The sequence below is a fragment of the Rattus norvegicus genome, chromosome 13 (assembly GCF_036323735.1).
Source record: "Rattus norvegicus strain BN/NHsdMcwi chromosome 13, GRCr8, whole genome shotgun sequence".
Classification (NCBI taxonomy): domain Eukaryota; kingdom Metazoa; phylum Chordata; class Mammalia; order Rodentia; family Muridae; genus Rattus; species Rattus norvegicus.
The window spans coordinates 95,061,504-95,085,143 of record NC_086031.1 but is presented as its reverse complement, the minus strand read 5'-3'; the positions used below and the strand labels follow the sequence as shown (position 1 = coordinate 95,085,143).

Below are 23,640 nucleotides of genomic sequence, written 5' to 3'. Positions count from 1 at the left end.
TCTACCACTGAGCTAAATCCCCAGCCCCTATTTTTTATTTAAAACACGTATTTCAGGTTGGGGATTTAGCTCAGTGGTAGAGTGCTTGCCTAGTAAGCTCAAGTCCCTGGGTTCGGTTCTCAGCTCCGGAAAAAAAAAAAAAAAAAGGAAAAAGAAAAAAAAACAAACACGTATTTCTAATAAATCCGATAAACTTTAATCAAATAAAGCTTGTAAAAAGCCAGTTTGGATGGTACATGCCTGTAATACTAGCATTTGAAAGCCTGAGGCCGGAAGATCTTAAGCTCTAAACCAGCATGGGCTACACAGCAAGACTCTGTCAGAAAAAGAGGGAGGGGAGGAAGGATTCCTAATACTACAGAGAGATAATGTGAGCTAGCATATGGGGTTCCAGATATTTTGTGTGCGTGTGCTTGATAAACATGTGTCTGTGTGCCAGGGCTGAGTGTGGAGGGCAGAGATCAAACTTGACTCCTCAACCTCAACTGCTCTCATCTTTTCGGATGTAGTCTCTCACTGAACCTGGGGTGCTAGTCAGCGAGCTCCAGGGACCTGACACTCTTTACCTCAGTTTACTGACATGTTGCTGCTGCACCTGCCTTTTATGTGGGTGCTTGGGATCCGAATTCAGGTCCTAAACGCTTGCTGACAAGCACTTTAACCCACCGAGCCACGCCCCAGTCCATTTCAGATTTTGTTTTTTTGAGACACTGTTTTAATAATAACTTACTCTGGCTGGCCTTGAACTATCTGTCCTCCTGAGTAGCTGGGATAACAGACCTGGACCACCAGGCCTGCCTTATCTCTAAATGTTTTGGCGGTGGATAGCTTGAGACAGTGTTGTATGTAGTCTAGGCTGGCCTCCGCCTGGGAGTGCTCTGGGTGCACACCACTGATCCAGGCTACCTCCATCACTCCTGAGTGCCAGGATCACAACCTCAGACCACCATAACCAGCTTATTTTAATTTTAAAAATTTTATTTTCTTAGTACATTGTATCACATTGTACTGCATTGCATTCCGTTGCATTGTGTGGGGTGGTGTGTGTGGGGGGTGTGTGCTGCTGTGTCTTGCAGGGATAGAAGAGGGAACTGGGTTCCCCTGAGAGCTGAAATCACAAGCAGTTGTGAACCACCTGTTGTGGATGCTGGGAACTGAACTTTGGTCCTCTGGAGATCTTAACCACTGAGTCATCTCTCTAGCCTCTCATTTTCTGTTTTGATATTAGATAAATGAGGGCCCAATTGCTTGGACTATTAAGGGAAACAATACTGGATGCCTTTGGGGTCCCCGGTAACCCAAGTTCTTGTTTCTGTGGCTGCTTGAGCTCCAGTTTCATTCTCAAGTCTACCAAAGAAACTCAATCCCCACCTTCCCCATGAGAAGTCAGCGCTGGCTGGACCTGCTTAGTTTGCTCCCTTTTCCTTCCTTCCTTTTTCCTTCTGTCTCTCTCAGCAGTGTTGGGACAGAATCTGGGCAAGTGTTCTACCACTGGGCTACACCCCTGCTTCTCTAGGACAATCAGTCTGACTCTTGGATAAGAAGGAAAACCTGAACTGAGCGGTGGTGGCACACGCCTTTAATGACAGCAGAGGCAGAGGCAGGTGGATCTCTGAGTTCAAGGCCAACCTGGTCTACAGAGTGAGTTCCAGGACAGGCAAGGCTACACAGAGAAACCCTGTGGGGGAAAAAAGGATTCTTCAAGTTTTGTATTTATTTTGTGTGTTTTGACTGCATGTATATCTATGCCTCAGGTATACACTTGGTGCCTTAGAGACGGAGAGGACATTGGCTCCCTTGGAACTAGGACACACAGCCCAGTGTGAACAACCATTGGATGAGAATTGAAAGAGGAGCCAGTACCTTTAACTACTGGGCTATCTCTCCATCCCTAACTATGTAGCCCAGACTGACTTAAAACTTCCTCTCCAGCCTCTGCCTCCCTCCCTAGTGCTGAGGCTGTGTGTGTGTCATCATGCCCAGATCAAGGAGAATACTTTTTAGGAGGCATTTGGACACCCATGACATGAGCAGAAGGGGGACCACTGGAGAAAGGACAGGAATAGAGGTGGTGAGACCAGGGGAATGAGGACAGCAGGGGAGGGAGGACCATTAAAACAGAGTGTAATGATGCACACTCTCTCTCCTACACACACACATGCACACTCACACATACACACATATCATTAGAACAAAATGTAATGATACATTTATATGAAAATGCCACCGTTAAAGCCGTTGCTTTTTTTTTTTTTTTTTTTTTTTTTTTTTTTTTTTTGCTTTTTAGAGACAGGGTTTCTCTCTGAGGCCCTTGGATATCCTGACACTCACCCTGTAGACCAGGCTAGCCTGAACCTCAGAGATCCACCCGCCTCTGCCTCCCAAGTGTTGGGATTAAAGGTGTGTGCCTGCACTGCCATGACTTTCCACACTAGAAACTTTAAAAAGGGAGTATTTGTTTGTTTCTGACATGTTCTCATGTACTAGGGCTGCTGCTGCCCCGAGTGCTGGGACTATAGGTAGGAGCCGCCACACTCAGTTTAGGAACTTCTTTTTTCTCTTTTGAGACAATGTCTCTCTACTTGGAACTTACTATTTAGAGCAGGCTGGCCCCGCACTCAGAGATCTTCCTGCTTCTGCCCCCCAGGGCTGGGATTAAAGTTCTGTGCCACTACTACTTAGAGAATACTTCTTACAAAGAAACAGTCCTCTTTTCTCATAATGACACTTTTCCTATAGCATTTACCTGCTTCTTTTTAACTTGTGGGTTTACAAATAAAGTAGTGGGCTTACGTTTCTCTTCTTTAACCTGTTGCTAAGCTCAGTGGTGGAGAGCCTGTTTAGAGTGTGTGAGGAGAAGGTAGGAAGGAAGGGCTTCATTATAACCTTGAGTGTGCCTGGATTCACTGAGTCACGCGGATTCACCAGAGGTGGAGCACACCTATAATCCCAGCACTTGAGGCTGTCAGTTAGAGGCTAGCTTTGAGTAGAGTTTCTGTCTCAAAAAAAATTTTTTTTCCTTCAGTCATTCCTCAAGGTAGACCCACACTTATCCAGTTCATTTAGGCTGGGCCAGGATGATGGACATGACTTCATTTATAGATTTCTAGTGGGCATCTCTTGTCTACTCAGTGAGCACAGTTGCCATCCAAGGGTGTCTGAGTCGGAAAGAACGGTAAGAGCAGAAGCCGTCAGTCACTTAGTGGGCGCTGAGATTGATGGAACATTAATGGTGGTAATGGTTTGCCCTGGTGAAATGGTTGTGTACACCACTAATGAAATATACCAGACTCTGAGGGCCCAGGTTTCCCACATTTGGATAACCTGGGGGAGGAGGGGAGGCGTGCCTTACGACTCACTCCACAGGCAGGTCTGTTGGAAGCTGACAGAGACCAGTACTTAAACTGTAGGCACCCACTGTTAAACTCACACTCTAGAGAAAAGACCTCAGTCTGGCTAACAGGTTAACACACCAGCCGCTAAGTTTCTAAGAAGGAAATCAGCATAGAAATCGACAGAGCTTCACATGGGAGTGGAGTGAGGAAGACTGTGGTCTAGAGAGTGAGCAATGACAAGAAACAGAGGCCCAGAGCAACCCAGAGGACTTCACTATGGGACACGCAGGTGCCAGGAGATGGGACCTCCTCCTCACTTGGGACCAGTGTCTTTGGTTGGGCATAGTCCCATCTTTGGGGATGCTCACTGGAGACCAGCCTGAGCAGAGACGGCTTACTCTATGTCCTTTGGTCCTCACTGTGTTGGGAAACAGATGAGGGACATTTCCGGCTGAACCCAAATGAAGCACTGAGCACAGCCAGGAAGGAGCTCTGGCCTAGTTCCCTGCCCTACGTCTATGAAGCAGAGATCATAACCCAGCACGATCAAGGAGCCGGAGGGACCCCGTGGAAATAAAAGCAGGTATGGCTGGTTCAGACCCACATCTCCTACTTCCTACCAGGCACCCCTCTCAGTTTATAGTGTGGGCTGCTTCCATGGTACCCAAAGCAGCTGCGGACCGACTCTTAACCTTCTACAATTTGACCTGCATCATTATTTCGATACAGTCGTTAGACGGCTGGAGAGATGGTTCAGTGGTTGACAGCACTAACTGTTCTTCCAGAGGACTTGGGTTCCATTTCCGGTACCCACATAGTGGCTTACAACCATCTGTAACTCCAGTCCCCTGGGGATCTGGTGTTTTCTGGAATGTGAGGGCACTGCATATACACAGGCAAGATCTCAATACGCGTAAAATAAAAATAGAGAAAAAGAATTCAGTACCCTTTAAAACTTTTGGCTGGTGACTGGGGGTGTAGCTCAGTTGGTAGTCCTTGACTGGCACTCAAGAAGTCCTGGGTTTGAGCCCCAGAACCAAATAAAACTAAGCATGATGGGTACACATTTGTAATCCTAGCTCTTGGGAGGTGGGAAAAGGAAGATAAGGAGTTTAAGACCAATCATCCTTAGCTGTTTATCGAATTTCAGGCCAGCCTGAATTACATGAGATTCTCTCTCAAAAAAAAAAAAAGTTTAACTGTATTTAGTATATATTTCAAAAATGTTCTATTGGGGATCAGACTCAGGTTACTAGCTCTAAACCCTGTCCCATCCCGACTGCATTTGCTAATAGAGAAAGGGAAGACAGAGCTGAAGATGTAACTGTAACTTGGTAGAATGCTTTCTTAGAACAAAGCACTGGGTTTGATCCTTGGTATCATACAAAACCAAGCGTGGCCAGGGCCGTGGTGGCTCAGGCCTTCAACCACAGCACCTGGGAGGCAGTGGCAGGTGGCTCTCGGAGTTGCACAGAGAAACCCTGTCTTGAACAAAACAATGACAAAAACCCCAAGTGTGTGGCCTCATGTTTTCCAGCACTTGGGAGGTGGAGACAGGAGGGTCAGAGTAGCTGCCTGGCCACCATGAGACCCTGTGCAGAGGACTATCTAGGAGGCGGTTCCCACTGGCTGGCTTGAGCACCTGAACAGATGACACTGGGCAAGAGGAGAGAGGTTTGAAGAAAGGTGAGGATTTGAGGCCACAGGACAAATGCTTTTCAACAAAGTGTGAACACAGGGAGAATCTATAGGTTATGATATTCAGAAGGCCCGCCAGGGCACGACTGTGGTGGCGCATGCCAGAGAGTGAGGCAGAGGACTATTCAAAGCCAGACTGAGCTACACAGTGAGACCCTGTCAAAACAAGCAGGAAAACAGTGCAGATGGGACACAAGATTGGTCACGGGTCAATACAATGGGTACACGGGAGTTCACTGTGCTAGTTCATCTATCTTTGAGTATGACAACTTCCATGGGAGTGGGTGACATTTCCTAATGGTTACAGCTAGTAGAAAAAGGGCTCCAAACCAACTGTGTGAGTATGTACACTGTGGGGGCAATGCTTCACTAGAAGAAGCGGGCAAAACTATTTCTAGAGTTTATATTCTTACTGGCAGGAAACAGACCATAAACAAACAAACGACAGATTTAAATCAACACCTCAAAGAAAAGGGTGGTAAGTGTTCAGAAACATCTCCAACAGGCAGTATATATATATATATATATATATATATATATATATATATATATATATTTTTTTTTTTTTTTTTTGCTCCATGAACAGACAACAGAGAAGGAAGTGATTGACATTCTTTGCTTTTGAAGTTTTTCATATAGTCTTCCTATAGGCTTAACTGACTTGGAACGCCCTATGGAGGGCAGGCTAGCCTCCAACTCCCAGCTGTCTTTCTGGGTCTGATTCTGAACTGCTGGGATTATAGGCTTGAACCATCACACCTACCTTTGGAGTTTATCTTATCCTTTCAATTATAAGCAAATCTTAATTAGTGCCCACAATTATTCTGTTCTAGGGGAAATTTTTTAACCTGATTTTAAGCTTTTGCTCCCCCCTTTCCCCTACTATAAACTCCAAATGTTGAGGTGGTAATTAACTGAGCTCAGAGTGGAGTCTGCTAGCTGGGTGTGTTGATGTGTGCCTTTAATCCCAGCATTTAGGAAGTAGGCAGATTCCCTCCCTGTGAGTTAGGGGTCAGCCTGATGGTCTGCACGTCAGTTCCAGGCTAACCCAAGAGCTACACAGGGAGACTCTAAAACAACAAAAGACTAACCTCAGGTGCCCTGCTCTCCTAGCCTCCATGAATTGGAAATCAAGTCTCCGACTCTACAGTCTTTTGCCATCCTTGGGGCTCCAAAGCATCCCGCCCCTTGGCCAAGGGCAGCTTCCCTGTGCAAGGTAAAGTTTCTGGAGAAAGATTCAACCAGGGCAGGACTGTTACTGGTGCTGTTCACTGCAACATTCCCACCCTCCCCAAACTGTACTGAGCAGAGTTGGCATGATATATATATATATATATATATATATATATATATATATATATATATATATATATATACACACATATATATACATATACATATACACACACACACACACACACACACACACATATATGACAAATTTGGGAACTTCCTGATTACTAAGAGGATATTCAGTCATATTTCCAGAAAGAGCTTGCAGACTACCATTGCACAAACACGACTTCCACGATGTTACAGATGGGCAACTTTAGTTGGTTCGGAGAAGCCACAATCTCCACGAAGTAGTTCACCTGGCACAGTCCTTGGATCCCTTAAAAATATCCACTTAGGTGGGGCTGGGGATTTAGCTCAGTGGTAGAGCGCTTACCTAGGAAGCGCAAGGCCCTGGGTTCGGTCCCCAGCTCCGAAAAAAAAAGAACCAAAAAAAAAAAAAAAAAAAAAGAAATATCCACTTAAAGCCAGGGAGAATGTATGAGAGAACGGAGCAAGCATACAAAGAAAAGTACTATCCATGACACGTTAGTATTTCTCGAAGATATGACTGATTCAATTGATTCAACAGCCTTCTTGGATAAATCCAGCAACAAATATTTTAGTTTCCTGAAAACAAAACAAAAACAAGCAAGAGGAAAAAAAATGCTTCTTGGCTCAAATTATAGGAATTCTTCACGGGCAGCTCAGAGGAGGCTTTTTTGCATATGTGCTTTTAGGATAGCATCACAGATTGCATGTGTTCCTCACGTCAACACTTAACACTCATTAAATAATAATGAGGCAGGAGGCCTGGATTTTTTTTTCTTTTTTTTTTTTTTTTTGTTTCTCCAGGGTCTGTTCCTCATTTAAGTGACCTTGGACAAATCCATTTCTTCTCTCATATCTGATTTCCACATTATCTGTTACAGGATAATGTGTAAGACTGCTTTGAGAGGTCTTCAGATTACATACAGTACTGTCCTTCATCTATGAAATTTATCTCCATCAGTACCCTGAGGGATCTTCGTGACTCTTCTACCGAAAGCCTTCACACGGAGTTGTCGAGCCTGGTCAATACCTAATCTGGGGATGGTTCAGATGTTTGTAGGTCACTTAATGAGAACTTAAACTATGCAGTCCGTTGCCCAAGCTACTGAGCACTAGGAAAGCGGGAAACAGCAAGCCCTACACCAGCTTTTCCTTCTACCTGCCGTTTCAGCCTCTGGTAGCTGACAACATTAGACTAATATGTCACGAGATTTCTACAGCGATCCTCCAACAGTGAAGGGGTTGAAAGGCCCACTCTTGGTTTATACAGCTACAGCTGTGTTGCACATTGTTTCAAAGGCTTACAAAACACAGCCATCTTGCACCAAGAACCGCGGCCTAGGGAGAGGGTGAGCCCTGTCCCTCCTCCCCGGTGCCACCACCTGCGACCCGCTGGCAGTCTCCGCACTGCCCCGCAGGCAGCACCTGGCTGCCCCGCCACTCTCGGGCTGGACTCCCGGACCAACTTGTCCTCAGGCGACTTGGCCCGACCCTCCGGACAGGCCCGCGCTCAGCAGGGAGCAAAGGCGGGAAGAGGCCCGCGGGCCCCCGCCCCTGCCGCGCCGCGCGGTCCGAAAGTGGGCGCCGCGGGACTGGGGTTCCACTTGCCAGCTTCCTGCTTGGGCGCGTTTTCAACTGGGGCGCGGCGACCTCACGGTCCCGGCCTCCTCCCCGCCCCCACACGGGCCGAGCGCCTCGGGGGCGCGCGCGGGGGCGGCGCCCCTCCCCCCGCAGGCCGGGCGCTGGTCCGCAGCCTGCGCCGCCCTCCCCTCCCCCACTCCCCTCTGTGCACCCCAAAGCTGGGCTTCGGGGGCCCACTGTGACGCCTGCGCCCGGCAGGGAAGGAGTGCGGGCGGGGGAACAGACTAGGGCGGACGGCATCTCGGCGGGCCCCGCGGCCCCTCGGCGTGTCTTTTGTGTTTGTACACACCGCGAGAGGCGGCGGGAGGAATGGGCGGGCGGCGCGCGGGGGAGGAGCGAGCGCGCGCCAGCGAACGAGCGCGCGGGGGGAGGGGAGGGGCGGGGCGTGCGGGGGCCCTGGGCGGGGCCGAGCCTTCCCTCCATTGTGTGTGATTGGCTGGCGCGCGGCGCGGGGCGGGGCGGCGTGTGTGGGGGAAAGCCTCGGTGTCAGCCATCTTTCAATTGTGTTCGCAGCCTTCGCCGCGCCGCCGCCGCTCTCTAACGCCAGCGCCGCCTCTTGCTTGCTGAGCTCCAGCCGAAGGAGAAGGGGGTAAGTTTCTCCGTCTGCCCGCTTTCCTGGGGCCCGGCCCCGCTCGCCGTCGGCCTCGTAGCGGGCCACGGAGGGCACCCACAGCCCCCCGAGCTCGACCCGCAAACTTTTTGGCGCAGAAATGGAGATATGGGGAGCGAGTTTCCCTTCCGCGGGCGGCGGCGGCGGCGGCTCCCCCGTCTCTCCGTCTCAGCCCAGCAGTGGCACTGCCGCGGCGCCGAGCCTGTCTCCCTCCGGCGCCGCGGGCTCTTTCTTCGGTGAAATCCCGCCCGCCGCCCCTTCCCGGGACCCCAGACCATCACCATGTCCCGCGCGAGCCTCTTAACTGCCGCCTCCGGGTCCCGGGCCCCAGTTTTTCGGGCGCAAAGGGGTAAAATCGTCGCCGCTTTCCACCCCGGGCTAACTCGCTTTTTGCTGCCTCCCCACAGTTGTGCCTGAGCTTCACCATCTTGTCTCTTCTCTGGTCACCGACCATATTTTTCCCCCCGTTTCTCTCTTCCCCATTTTAAAATGGAAGAGAAAAAATTTTAAGAACATTTTTTTGCCTTTTTTGGAGAAAAAGAAACTTGATGCATATGAAATGCAGAAAACAAAAAAAAGAACTTTTGCATTTTTTTGGAGAGCGGCACGTGGCAGAGGATGGGGTATTTTCGAACGATTTGCTGTTTGTCTCTGGAAGGGAATCGGATACGTTTTCCAATTGTTTCCATTTTGTGCTAGTCTTGGGGAGCCGAGTCGCTCGCTGCCAGCGCGGGGTGCGGGGGCCGAGACGGACAGGTCGGGTACCCGGAACCTAGGGACCCAGGGGAGATAGAACCAAAAGTTTATGTGGTGCTGGGTGGGCCGGGCCGCCGGTGTGGAGCGCTAATTAAGCCTGGGTGCGGGGCAGTCGGCTTCCATGTCGAAGCCCGGGAGGGGGACGGGCTTTGTGGAATGCTCGCTGGCGATGGCTGTTGTTCTTGTCTTTTGAGACGCCTTTTTGTCAATTATAAAGAAACAAATCCCAAGAATGTTTTTAGATATTTACATCAACTGCCAAGCGCGAGGGGGGCCGCCAACCCGGCGGGGAGGGGCGCTGAAACCTTTTTCTAAATTTTATTTTGGCTGTAATTTGACTCGACGTTTCTGCGTTTGTGGCTTCGTTCGTTCATTTGACTTGTTTGCGATCGAATGTTTGCAGACGTTTCTAATTTCTACTTTAATTAAAGGAATTGAATCAAAAGCCAAGGGGGGGCCTCTCTGGTTTTGGCAGTTTATCGCTCGGAATTAGCTTTATAGAGTATTAATGCTGACAATTTTCTAGTTTGTTTTAAAACATATTTGGGTGATAGACGTATTCCACGCCCTTCCCAACTAATTATATAACAGCAGCAGCCCCCCCCCCCGTTACTGATTAATTTTCAGGTTGGGGGTTTTCTGGCAGGAATATGTATGTTTTAGTTGAATACGATGGGTTTTTTTTTTTTTTTTAAACACTGATAGGTAAGTAAGGAGGTGCTCATACCATGGCTCGTACAAAGCAGACTGCCCGCAAATCCACTGGTGGTAAAGCACCCAGGAAACAACTGGCTACAAAAGCCGCTCGCAAGAGTGCGCCCTCTACTGGAGGGGTGAAGAAACCTCATCGTTACAGGTATTTATAAAAGGGCGAGGACTGGGAGAGTGTCTAAATAGTATGTTCATGTATTTTAACAGGAAGATAGTCATGCTTTTTGCTATGGGAAAAGGATGTTTCTCTCTCTTGAATAATTACTACTGCTTGAATATATTTGCATATGTTCGTTTGTGAACATAAAGTATTAAGTATCCAGTGTGATCACTAACATTTGAAGCTGTAATCTGATCTAAAAACCTAAAAGACGTAGTATATTAAAGTAATAGTACACGTTAGTTAATATTTTAAACAGCCATTTTTTTTTTAACTAGTAAAGTCTCACTTTTTAGGTAACTCCTCACTTATGGTAAAGTAATAACTTATGGTAGGGAGACCAGTAAAGTTCCCATTGGTCGTATTTACTTGGTAGGTTTTTTCCCTCCTTTATTACCTCATTTAGTTTTAATATAACCGGTGTTGTTAAGGACATCAGCCATTAGAGGGCACAAGTTGCCCAAATTTACATAGACAGATTTTACAGTGAAGCGCACAAGAGTAGAAGAAATACGTCAGAATTAGAGGTAAAACAGTTCTGTGGGCAATAACTTAATTTTTTTGGCTGGGCAGTGGTGGGGCATTTAATTGCAGCACTCAGACAGATCTCTGAATTTGAGGCCATTCAGGGCTGTTACATAGAAACCCGAGGGGGCTAGTGGGAGGTTTCTTATGGAAAAAACTGCAAACAAGTTTTCAAACTTAATTATGACTGATAGAATGGTGGGAGGTAAAACAGTTTGAAAGTGAATCGTTGAGTTATGTAAGCCTTTTAGATGGGGTAAAGGAAAGTGATGCTAACTCAGAAGAGGTTGCTGCTAGCCTAATAGCTCACATGATCCCAAGTTTGTATATTTAACATAAGGCAGGCTTGCCTGGACCTCACTGTGTAGAGGCTCCTGTCGTGTCTGCAGCCTCTGCACCAAGAGTTCTGGTACAAGTGTAAAATACAACCAGCTAGCTCAAAGTCTCAATTCTTAGTGCAGATGGATGAGTTATGTTTGCATGAAAGTGAAAATGAATATATGGCTTTGATAAACTGCCTTATCGTGCTTTTGATTTTAAAGGTGATCTTTTTCTTAACAGGATTGACTATTCAGGTCATAAAACTGATCTGTGAAATTTGGTGTTGAAGAATAGTTGAGTGGATCTTTTTGAAAAATTACTGCATATCTTTAAAGCTGACCACTTTTCGTGTCATAGAGATTTAGTAACAATTTCTTTAATGTTAACTTTTTAGGCCTGGTACTGTAGCACTCCGAGAAATCAGACGCTATCAGAAGTCCACTGAACTTCTGATTCGCAAGCTCCCCTTTCAGCGTCTGGTGCGAGAAATTGCTCAGGACTTCAAAACAGACCTGCGCTTCCAGAGTGCAGCGATTGGTGCTTTGCAGGTAAATGGATGGGCGGGGAAGGCAGACCCTCATTTTGTTTGTTCCTATTGTGTAGCAAGAACGGTTACAAACATCTTATTGTTTCTCGTGCAACTGTAGTTACAAGCCTGTAATATAATTTAAAGGTCAAATAGTACAAGGTATCTGGACCAAGGTGGTGCACAGACCTTTAGTCTCAGCCTTTAGGGAGGTTCAAGGTCGTCCATAAAAACCTAAGTCCTAATAGATTCTGAAGCTTAATGCAGTTATTATTTTAATTTTTTAACCTTGTATATTGAAAGCAATGCCTAAAATTCTGGCGTGGTTTTTAGAGTAGGCCGTATTCAACAATTACACACGAGAGGTAATTGTGATAGAACTGCCAGGAAAGGAGCTTGAAGACAAGTGGATCTGTAAAGGAGCAAGGACTGGACACATGCAGTTTGCTAAAGGGAACTATAGAGTTCCTGTCAAATAGGAAGCACAGTCTGAATTTAACCTTAGTTCTAGTGTTGGGAACAGTGATCGGGAGTGGTTGTATATGGAAGCACTAATGACTTCTAACAAGATTAAAATTGAGATTAATACAAAAGACTTGACAGGTGTTTGGGGGTATAATGCCCTTGTATCTCAAGTATGAAGAGATGGGGCTGGAGATGGCTTCGTGGTTAAGCGTGCTGCTTTTCCAGAGGTCCAGGATTCAATCCCACAACCACATGGCCTCTCACTCCGTTTCTAGAGGATCTGACCTCTTCACACAGACACAAAAAACATGCAGGCACAGCACCAGAGAAAGTAGAAATGGAGGTCTCTGGGCAGTGCTACACATCATCATTGGAGGGTTTTAAAAGCTACTGTTGCTGTGCTTAGCTTTTGCTTTACATTGGAGAAAGATTTGATAGGTGGATTCTGCTCTGATGTATGATTGGTCAAGCTGTTTCTATGGTTGGGCTAAACTTCATTTGATTGGTGAATTCAAGAATAGGCATGCATCTATTACATTTACATGGATTGGAATTACTGAAATTTCACTATCAATCTTTTCATAGTGTTCCTTTAGAATTTTATGTTTCTGTTTCAATAGCTGCTTATCAATTCCTTTGAATAAATGCAATTACTAAGATCCCCAAGATGAGCTACTCTCATTAGCAGGCCGTGATTAACACTGTACTTGTAAGTCCAGCATTTTTTTAAATCTTACATGCAATAATAAAGCTTTGAAATTACTAAGCATTTTGGCTGGAAAACTTACACCATCCATGTGTAAATGTCCATTGTTATTATTTAGTTACATAATTACCAGCAAGCATGATTTTGAGTAAAATATGCATTTTTTTTTTTTTTTTTTTTTCGGAGCTGGGGACCTAACCCAGGGCCTTGCGCTTGCTAGGCAAGCGCTCTACCACTGAGCCAAATCCCCAACCCCGCATATTTTTTAATGTCCTGGATTCTTTGTTTGTTTGTTTTTAATTTACATTTCAAATGTTACTCCCTTTTTCAGTTTCTCATCCATAACCCTCTATCCTATCCCCCTCCCCGATTTTTTAATGACTGAGTTTATTTAGGTTTATGCTCAGAAAGCCAGCTATGTGGTTAAGGGTGACCTTGAACTCCTGATTCTCTGTGTCCCTGAAGACTGGGGTTACAGGCAAGCTCCACCATAACTGTGTTATATGGTGTTTGGGATTAGATCCAGAGCCCTGTGCTTATTAGGCAAGGTTTCCTCCTTTCCTTCCAAGGTAGGGTTTCTCTAGCTCTTGGCTGTCCTAGAACTCCCTTTGAACACCAGGCTGTCCCTACCTAACTCACCTGCTTCTGCTTCCCTAGGTGCTAGGATTAAAAGTGTGCACCACTGCCTGGCTAGGCAAGCCCTCCAGCCAGCTACAGCCACCATCTCGATGGGAGCGGCAGGTGGCTTTAGTCAAGCTGAGGGAGGCCAGGGGTCTCTGATTTCCAGGCCTGCCAGGACTGCATACACATAGTGAGATCCTTTTGTAAAAACTAAATAGCACAGTGATCTCTAAGGTTAGAGAAGTTGCCTGGTGTAGTCCTATCCTTGCCTGCATATTCAGGGTCCTAGGTTTAGTCCCCCCCTAGTACCACAGACAGAAAAGATAGTCATTTGCTTGTGGAAGAAGGATATAGAAGGAGATGAGGTAGGATTTTAAACAGTGCTTTTTATTTATTTTTTTTTTTTATTTTTTTTTTTTTTGGTCTTTTTTTCGGAGCTGGGGACCGAACCCAGGGCCTTGTGCTTCCTAGGCAAGCGCTCTACCACTGAGCTAAATCCCCAGCCCCCAGTGCTTTTTAATCTGTTGATGTCTCGTAACTTTTATAATTCCAGCACATGTGAGCCTGAGTGAGGCAGGCTTGCTGATGTAAGTTCAGAGCCAGTCTGGGCTACACAATAAGACCTCTTAAAAACAAGGTACTCTATTTTTTGGCTTTAGAGTTACACAATTTAAGTTGGACATAATAGGGTGTGCTAGTCTGTAATGCCAACACTCAAATGAGAAGTGACAGGAGGATTATTTGTCAACACCAGTTTGCACTATATAGCTAGTTCAAGATTAACCAAGAGTACATATTATCCTGCCTTTTCTAGACATTTCATGCCTTTAATCCCAGCATTTGGAGGGCAGGAGCAGGCTAATTTAGGCCAGCCTAATTTCAGGATAGCCAGGGGTACTACAGGGAAACCTTGTTACAAAACAAGAAGATTATAGGAACTGGTGAAAAGCCCGATCTTCCTGCTTTAATTCCTGTCTGCATCAGGCAGCTCATGACGACCTGTAACTCTTCCCAAGGGGATCCGACATCCTCTTCTAGCTTCTGGGGGCACTAGAATGAATGCATGGATGTGGTACACTTACAGACAAGCATAGACACCACACACACTGTAGAGAGAGTCTTGTGTACTGTGTAGAAGAAGCATCACCTGTCAATAAAACTGATGGCCAGTTAGCTGAGGTGGGGTTAGAAGGTGGTACATCTGGCAGAGGGAGAAAGGAATTCTGGGAAAAGTAAGGTAGGAAGATTGTCCCAAGCTGAGGAAGTCAGCTAAATGAAAGTGAGGAGAGGTAGGTAGTCAGCCATGTGGCAGACATAGACTAGAATAAACATGTTATATAAGTTTCAAGCTAGACAGGAAACAAGCCAAAGCTTATAGCCTAGGCATTTATTCATAAATAATTAGGTCTCAGCCTTATTCTAGGAACAAAGAGACTGGGTAGAAAACCTGGTGCTTAAAACATACATTAAAAATTCATCTTTTCTTTAAAGTACATAGTTTAACTTATAAAACAATGCTTGTGGGGGTTGGGGATTTCCTCAGCTCAGGGTGGGGGGAGTACTTGTCACCCACCCATTTTTTTATGTTTATTTATATATTATGTATATATTTATTGTATATAAGTACACTGTTGCTGTCTTCAGACACACCAGAAGAGGGCATCAGATGTCATTACAGATGGTTGTGAGCCACCATGGGGTTGCTTAGAATTGAACTCAGGACCTGTGGAAGAGTAGTCAGTGCTCCTAACCACTGAGCCATCTCTCCAGCCCATATATTCCAAGAGCCCCAAAGGATTCCTAAAACTGCAGGACTTCAAATTCTGAATATTACTGAGGTCTTTTTTCTTTTTCTTTTTTTTTTTTTTTTTTTTTTTTTTTTTGAGCTGGGGACTGAACCCAGGGCCTTGCGCTTGCTAGACAAGCGCTCTACCACTGAGCTAATAACAGTAAAGGAGGTGGGATAGTTAAAACAATGAACTTTTGTTGTGTAGTCTCAATAGAGCTTAATCTAGGGCCTCCTCCTTCCTGGGTGAGCACACTACACAAAGTACTGGGAACTATTTCCCAAGCTTGCTGCTATTTTGTGTTTTTAAATGGGTTTTGGTCTTTTTCGTTTTTGTTTCTTGTGACAGGGTCTTTCTATGTAGTCTTACCTGTTCTTTTTTTTTTTTTTTTTTTTTTTTTTTTTTTTTTTTTTCGGAGCTGGGGACCGAACCCAGGGCCTTGCGCTTCCTAGGTAAGCGCTCTACCACTGAGCTAAATCCCCAGCCCCAATCTTACCTGTTCTTGAACTTGTAGACCAGGCTGAGCTTTAAACTCAGATTTGCCTTTGCCTCTTGAGCACAGGGATGAGACGTACATCACTATCTATGCTGGCCAGCTTTTGTGAGGCGGGGTTTCCCTTAGTCAGGCAGATCTTGTCGTGGATGTGCAGATCTCCAGCTTCATGAATAGCTAGTTTGGATTGCTGACCCATGCCACTAGTGCTGGCACAGTGTCCTGCTAATAAGCTTAAGATTATGGAGTGTGTGTTGGGTATGAAGCCTCGCACCTAGGATCAGGAGGTTGTGGTAGGAATATTACCAATATTTAAAACCATCTTGGGCTAGTGTAAAACCCAACCTCAAAATTTTTTTCTTTGACCATTTTAATCATTTAATATGTTCAGATCATGGTTGGCAGTAAAAGGAAACTGAAGGTTGAGAGTTGTGGAGCCAACTATACAACTAAAGGAAAAGAAATATAAAACTAAATTTAGTTCAAAGAGGTAGGGTGATGGGGCTGGCGAGATGGCTCAGTGGTTAAGAGCACTGACTGCTCTTCCAGAGGTCATGAGTTCAATTCCCAGCAACCACATGGTGGCTCACAACCATCTGTAATGTGATCTGATGCCCTCTTCTGGTGTGTCTGAAGACAGCTACAGTGTACTCATATATAATTAATAAATAAATCTTTTTTTAAAAAAGGTAGGGTGATTAGGGATAATAGGGAATTGACTAATGTAATGCTTACCTCTTTAAATATCAAGGAGCTTGAACTAAAATGTTTTAGGTTAGGGATGAACAGTTTTGATAACAGTGGGGCCATAAATGTACTCAAGTGTTATAAAGTCTAGTTATAATATGCTTTTTTCTTCTACCATTTAAAACTAAGTTTTTTGCGTTGTCAATTAGACTTTATTTAGAAACAGGATTTTATTGTGTGGATCCAAGCTGGCCTCGAACTCAGATTTCCTGCTTCTGTCTTCTGAGTGCTGGTATTAAAGGCATGCTCCACCATGGTGGGATTTCTATATAGTTTTAACGTTAGAGGGACTTAGGAACATTTGCTAGTAGAACTGAATTTATTTGTGCTGTGATCTAGCTCAGTCTTCCGAGAACACAACTCGTAGGAGCAATTGGTCTCAGAAACATGGCACTTGCTGACTTCCTAGAAGCTGTGCTGCATTTCACAGAAGCATCTGTTCTAGGTTTGCATAATCCAATGCGGAGTTAAACAAAACAGTCCTTACTGAGGAACTTCAGGAGGCATCTGCACTGTGAACCCCGGAGCAGGCCATCTACATTGTACCTAGCAACACACTTGTTACTTTGACGATCGTGTGTGTAGATGTGCACATAAGTAAGGACTTGATCCTCCATCTTCTAGTCTACTGAGCCGTCTTCAGCTTCCTCTCTAGACTTCTTAACCAACTTGTAGACTAAAAATGAGTGTCTGAGTAGTAAATCTTTGGACTAGTAGGTAAGACAAGAGTGAAGGATGGCCTAGAAGGGAGTTGTGGGGATTTGGGGTTTGCAGTGCAGAACAAAGCATTACATGGAATGAGATCTCTTGCCAAATTAACTGACAGGTATTAGAAGCTGACTGGATGGTAGGGCCAGAGTAAATGCCAAAGAATTAGATTATAGCTTCACTATGAAGACCATAGGAGTAGTGTTACTTGGCCCTTTATAGAATAGTTTTGGGCTAGAACTTAAGATAGGTAAGAGTCACGAGTGTTTTGCGCGAGGCAGATTTGTATCATAAGGTGTGAGGATTCTTTGAAGGGTGAGGATGGGGGCTGGAATAAGTCCCTCTCATGCAAACATGAAGGCAGACTGAGCTGAGTTCTTAACACCTATGCATGTCCGTGGTGCAGTCCCTAACAGCTGTCTGGTGGTTGGTGCTCGTGCATGGCTGGCACTGCAGGGGTGTCACTGAAAGGCCTAACCAGGTTGGTCCTAGTCCCTGTGACAGGTCCTCAAAACTAAGTTGAAACTGGGAAGAAGGTCCTTTAAAGTGCTTACCATGCAAGCATGAGGGACCTAGGTTCGGATTCTCAGTATACATAAAAAGAGAGACACAGTATCTGCAGTCCCAGCATTAGGAACTCAGAGATAGGCAGATCCTTGGAACATTCCAGCCTAGATGAATTGGTAGGCTCTGGATTCAATGAGAGGCCATGTCTTAGAAAATAATGTGGTAAGCAGTTGACAAAGACACCCAGCACTTTCTTTATTTTTCTTTTTTAGTGATTTTTGAAACCTTTCTTTCCTGAATGCATATATTTTATGTGTTGGGTCATACTCTGCACATCTCACCTCCTTTGTTGTTTTTAAAAGCAGAATTTGAGTTTGGTTGTGGGAAACATTGGTGAAAGAGGATGTCAGTACATTGTACTCCCAATTCTGCTTTAAAATGAAGCCATTTAGTGACGTGTGTGTGATGTGAGTTGTAGGCAGGAAGAATTCCTTAAGAACAGGAAGAACTAGTGTGGTCTATGTGAGCTACATAGTAAGTCTCAACTGTCTCAAAAACACCACTACCACCAAAAGAAACACTAGATGCTTTAACCTAGGAAACTGTAAGATGTGGAGGTCCTTTTTCCTCTCCACATGGCGTGACAGGTGTCGGTGGATGGTTCACACAGCTAGCATGTTTGGGTAGTAGGATGAGTAAGGAAATACCCTGAAGAAGGAGGAGGGAAACAGGATCAGCATTTGATAGAGGGCAACAAATTCCATTACACACTAAGGATTTGGAAGAAAGTATTTTGGAGCTGGTAATCCAATCTGTGTATTCTTGGGTTGTATGTCAGACCTCTCTCCACTACGCTGCCATGGCGTCAGCCTGGGAGAGATTGCCTGGGCTGCTTCAGTGTACATTTCATGCCCCTTGGAAGGCTGAGAGTGTTAGCATTAGTTGGCTTCTTTTAGTCATTTGTTTGCCAATTAACATTTGGATTTGGGGCTGGAGAGAGAGGGCTCGGTGGTTAGGAGCACTCACTGGCTGCTCTTCCAGAGGTCCTGAGGTCAATTCCCAGCAGCCACATGGTGGCTCACAACCATCTGTAGTGGAATCTGATGCCCTCTGGTGTGTCTGAACACAGCAACGGTGTACTCATCATATACATAAAATAAAAAATAAAATCTTTTTAAAAAATACTTGGAGGGGGCTGGAGAGATGGCTCAGTGGTTAAGAGCACTGACTGCTCTTCCTGAGGTCCTGAGTTCAAATCCCAGCCACCACATGGTGGCTCACAACCATCTGTAATGGGATCTGATGCCCTCTTCTGGTGTGTCTGAAGACAGCTACAGTGTACCCATACAATAAAATAAAATCTTAAAAAATAAATTAAAAAAAAATACTTGGAAAATTGAAGTGTCTTGATGCTTTATATGAACTGAAGCACTTTTGACAGGTTTTTTTTTTTTTTGTCTTTTTTTTTTTTAAGATTTATTTATTTATTATATATAAGTACACTGTAGCTGTCTTCAGACACACCAGAAGAGGGCATCAAATCTCTTTACAGATGGTTGTGAGCCACCATGTGGTTGCTGGGATTTGAACTCAGGACCTCTGGAAGAGCAGTCGGGTGCTCTTAACCACTGAGCCATCTCTCTAGCCCTTGACAGGTTTTTTAATATTGACACTTGATAAAAGTTTTTTTTAAAGGATTTTACTGTATAAATGTATTTTAACTGTTGGAAAAATACCATTAAGTAATTTCTCTTTATTATTGTTGCAGGAGGCAAGTGAGGCCTATCTGGTTGGCCTTTTTGAAGATACCAACCTGTGTGCTATCCATGCCAAACGTGTAACAATTATGCCAAAAGACATCCAGCTAGCACGCCGCATACGCGGAGAACGTGCTTAAGAGTCCACTATGAGGGGAAACATTTCATTCTCAAAAAAAAAATTTTTTTTTCCTCTTCTTCCTGTTATCAGTAGTTCTGAATGTTAGATATTTTTTCCATGGGGGTCAAAGGTACCTAAGTATATGATTGCGAGTGGAAACATAGGGGACAGAATCAGGTATTGGCAGTTTCTCCACGTTCATTTGTGTGTGAATTTTTAATATAAATGCAAGATGTAAAGCATTAATGCAAGCAAAATGTTTCAGTGAACACATTTCAACAGTTCAACTTTATAACAATTATAAATAAACCTGTTAAAATTTTCTGGACAATGCCAGCATTTGGATTTTTTTAAAATAAGTAAATTTCTTATTGACAGCAACTAAATGGTGTTTGTAGCATTTTATCATACAGTAGATTCCATCCATTCACTATACTTTTCTAACGGAGTTGTCCTACATGCAAGTACATGTTTTTAATGTTGTCTGTCTTCTGTGCTGTTCCTGTAAGTTTGCTATTAAAATACATTAAACTATACCTGCTTTTGGTCTTTATTATTAACCTTACAGATACAAGTTTAATATCCAGTAATTTGACAAAACTCTTGAGGCATAGGAGAAGGAAAGTCGGGTGTGAAAAGAACCAGAGGACAATCAGGCGTACACTACACTATTAGACATTTACTGGTGAATGAAAATGTGTAAGTCTAAGTAAGCAAGTGTCTGCTGTTTTAAAATGTTGTATATTAACAAGTTATTCAAGCACCAATCATTGATTCTTATCTGTGTTATTAGCATTAGAATGTTTAATGTAAAATGCATGTTGCTGTGCAGTAATGACATGAAGTTAGTCGTAACATTGTCTGAAGGACAAAGCCCAGACTCAACAGGAGCCATTTGGCAGTGTCTTGGTTATTTTTAGCAGAGATTAGATTATAGGTGCTTGTTACAATTTGCTGGGGCACTGTATGGTAGCGCATGCCATTTAATTCCAGCATTTGAGAGGTAGAGGCAGTAGATGTGAGTTCAGGCCAGCCAAGGTCGCACAGCTATAGCATAAAAATAAAAAAATACACAGGGGCATGTAGCTCATTAAAGAACTTGGCTATCGTAGAAGAATCCTTCATTTCAGTCCCCAGCAGTGTTCACACTGGTGTTTCATCCGAGTAATCCCAACACCCAAGCAATCAGGATATGAATGTAGGAGGATCAGAAGTTTAAAGTTGTCCTTAGCTTCATAATTCAAGGCCAGCTTGGGTTATGTGAATTTTGTTAGATAAAAATTTCTTGGGCAAATTGTGACTGTCGGTACAATTTTTTTTTTTTTAATGTAGTCCTGCTATATGCAGCACTGGCTGACCCTCAAACAACAGTGCCATAGGCAAGACTTGGTGTGCTTTTGATGTCTACAGGTGGCTTTGGTTCACAGCCCTAGCTGACCTGCAGATGGTGACCTTGAGTGCATCCTTTCCCTAAGTGGGCTGGGATTATGGCCCCCTCTTATCTTTTAAAAACATGTATTCGGCTGGAGAGATGGCTCAGCGGTTAAGAGCACTGACTGCTCTTCCAGAGGTCTGCATTCAATTCCCAGCAACCACATGTTGGCTCACAACCTTCTGTAATAAGATCCTATGCCCTCTTCTGGTGTGTCTGAAGACAGCGACAGTGTACTTATATATAATAAATCTTTTTTTTCTTTTAAGTCTTCATTTTGAGGTGATTTCACTATGTAGCCAGGTTGACACAAGGAGTTCATAATTTTTCTTCATCCCCCCCCAATGCTGTGATTACTGGTCCTTAGCTGGTTCTTCTCCACTGGGTTTGCACTGGAGCACCAAAGCCTCAGAGCTTGCAAAGCACCTCCACCACCCAGGACTGTGGTTTGTCCCTCTGCCCAGTTTACAAGTGGGACACGCTATGGTGGTTCTACTTAAGTTTTAGGCAAGCCAGACTACTAGTACACTTCCTTCCGGGTGCGCTTTATTTCCTTTATAAAATGGCTTTTGACTGTTTAGCACATTGTTCCTGTATAGAAGTGTAAGTAAGTGAACTTAGCGGTCAGTGTGCATACATGTCTGAACTGCCAATCTAATGCATGCTAACTAGTATTTGACTTGTTCTCATATTCCTGTAAGACGGATTGTTTGTTCCTGTTTACAAAGCAGTGGATTTTGGAGAGAGAAAAAAACACAAGCTAAGGTATGTCTTCTCAGCATTTGGAGGATGGAGACAAGGATCAGGAACTAAAAGTCAATAGTGAGTTTGAGACAAGGCTGGGCTTTTTTCAAAACAGGGTCTCACTGTAACCCTGGCTGTCAGGATGGCCTCAAATTCACACATCCCCCTCCCTGCCTCTGCCTCTCAAGTACTGGAATTAAAGGTATGTGCCACTAGGCCCTGCTTGAGAACTGACTTAAAAGTTGTCCACTGACCTCTATGTGCATGCTGTGTTGTCGTCTATCCCCCCCTCCCCTCAAATAATAAAATTTGAAAAATAACCACTAGGATGTGGAGCCTCTTTTTTTGAGTCTGTGTGGGCTGGACTCCTGCTTTGTGTGCGGGCCACGCTCAGCAAGAATAGAGAACTGAAGACAGTGACCAGTTGGCAGTTCCTAAGGTTTACAGGGAGATCCTAGAAAACTCAGTAAATGTGGATGGTAAACACAGAAATGTAGATAGAAAGATGGTTCAGCAGTTAAGAGTACTGGCTGAGGGGTTGGGGATTTAGCTCAGTGGTAGAGCGCTTGCCTAGCAAGGCCCTGGGTTCAGTCCCCAGCTCTGAAAAAAAAAGAAAAAAAAAAAAGTACTGGCTGGGGCCTGGTCCAATGTGAAGAATGTAGTTCTCAGTGGCCGATGGGGTGGGGCTGCTCATGTAGACGAAGACCTTTGCCCAAGGTCACAGCAAATGACCTTTGGTTAAGAGCGCTGACTGCTGGGGTTGGGGATTTAGCTCAGTGGTAGAGCGCTTGCCTAGGAAGCGCAAGGCCCTGGGTTCGATCCCCAGCTCCGGAAAAAAAAAAGAACCAAAAAAAAAAAAAAGCGCTGACTGCTCTTCCAGAGGTCCTGAGTTTAATTCCCAGCAACCATATGGTGGCTCACAGTCATCTGTAATGGGATTTGACGTCCTCTTCTGGTGTGTCTGAAGACAGTTACAGTGTGCTCAAATAAATCTTCATGGACTTCAAGAACTGGCTGTTCTTCCAGAGGACCTGGTACCAATTCCCAGCACCCACATGACTCAACCGTTTGACTCCTGATCTTGGAACCCAAAACTCATGGCCTTCACAGGCACCAATGCACAAATATGTGGTGTGTAGACACATCCAGGTAAAAATACTTAACACACATAAAAACCTTTTCAAAAAGATGTTTTTTTGTTTTTTTCCGGAGCTGGGGACCGAACCCAGGGCCTTGCGCTTGCTAGGCAAGCGCTCTACCACTGAGCTAAATCCCCAACCCCTAAAAAGATGTTTTAAAAAAAGAAAAAAAAACTGCAAAAGAAACTTTTAGAAAGGAATTTGGGAACAAACTTTAAGCAAATGGAAGAATTCCATTGCACTGTTACAAGAGAAAATTCAAATTCCCAAGTATCTTGTGGGCCTGAAAAATGCTGAGGTTTTGGGGGGCCTGGTCCAATGTGAAGCATATAGTTCTCAGTGGCCGATGGGGTGGGGCTGCTCATGTACGTGAAGACCTTTGCCCACGGTCACAGCAAATGAAGTCTGAGCTTCATTATGAAGGACTCATAACCATAGTCTAGAACCATATTTGATAGAACAGACTAGAGTTCCCTATTTTGCCTGAAGTAGAAACAAATGGGAAGGGGTTGGGAATTTAGCTCAGTGGTAGAGCGCTTGCCTAGGAAGCGCAAGGCCCTGGGTTCAGTCCCCACCGGGGAAAAAGGATGGGGGGGGGCAGATTTAAGGAGGAGAGCGTGTGTGCAATCTGGCACTGAGATAAAGTGACTTAGCAGTGCGTGTGCAAACATCAGGACTGGATTCCCCATCCACACAAACCGACTAAATACCAGGTGTTCATGAGGCTCTGCCTGTAATTACAGTGTAAAGAAGACAAGGATTCCCCAAGTAAATGATGTCTGACTAGCCATATCAGCCACTTTGGAC

The 23,640-nt window shown here is 44.7% G+C and overlaps 1 protein-coding gene across 3 annotated transcripts; it reads left to right on the top strand.

Moving 5' to 3' along the window:
* The first annotated feature begins 8,448 nt into the window (after positions 1 to 8,448).
* Positions 8,449 to 20,059, top strand: H3f3a (H3.3 histone A). 3 transcript variants are annotated; one of them, NM_001402226.1, is made up of 4 exons: positions 8,449 to 8,586; positions 10,078 to 10,219; positions 11,475 to 11,628; positions 19,409 to 20,059. In NM_001402226.1, exons 2-4 carry the CDS (start codon positions 10,092 to 10,094, stop codon positions 19,535 to 19,537), a joined length of 411 nt encoding a protein of 136 aa, NP_001389155.1. In that variant the 5' UTR covers positions 8,449 to 8,586; positions 10,078 to 10,091; the 3' UTR covers positions 19,538 to 20,059. The 3 variants fall into 3 exon arrangements, 2 of the variants coding, with proteins under 2 accessions (NP_001389155.1, NP_001389154.1); NM_001402225.1 differs by having other exon boundaries at positions 10,069 to 10,219; NR_175010.1 differs by lacking the exon at positions 10,078 to 10,219.
* The last annotated feature ends 3,581 nt before the right edge of the window (positions 20,060 to 23,640 follow it).

Excerpts from the sequence above, each read along its gene's own strand:
- H3f3a (NM_001402226.1), top strand. The coding sequence starts at position 10,092 with ATGGCTCGTACAAAGCAGACTGCCCGCAAATCCACTGGTGGTAAAGCA. Across the intron at positions 10,220-11,474 it reads AAGAAACCTCATCGTTACAG|GCCTGGTACTGTAGCACTCC; the intron begins GTATTTATAAAA and ends TTAACTTTTTAG. Across the intron at positions 11,629-19,408 it reads CAGCGATTGGTGCTTTGCAG|GAGGCAAGTGAGGCCTATCT; the intron begins GTAAATGGATGG and ends TTATTGTTGCAG.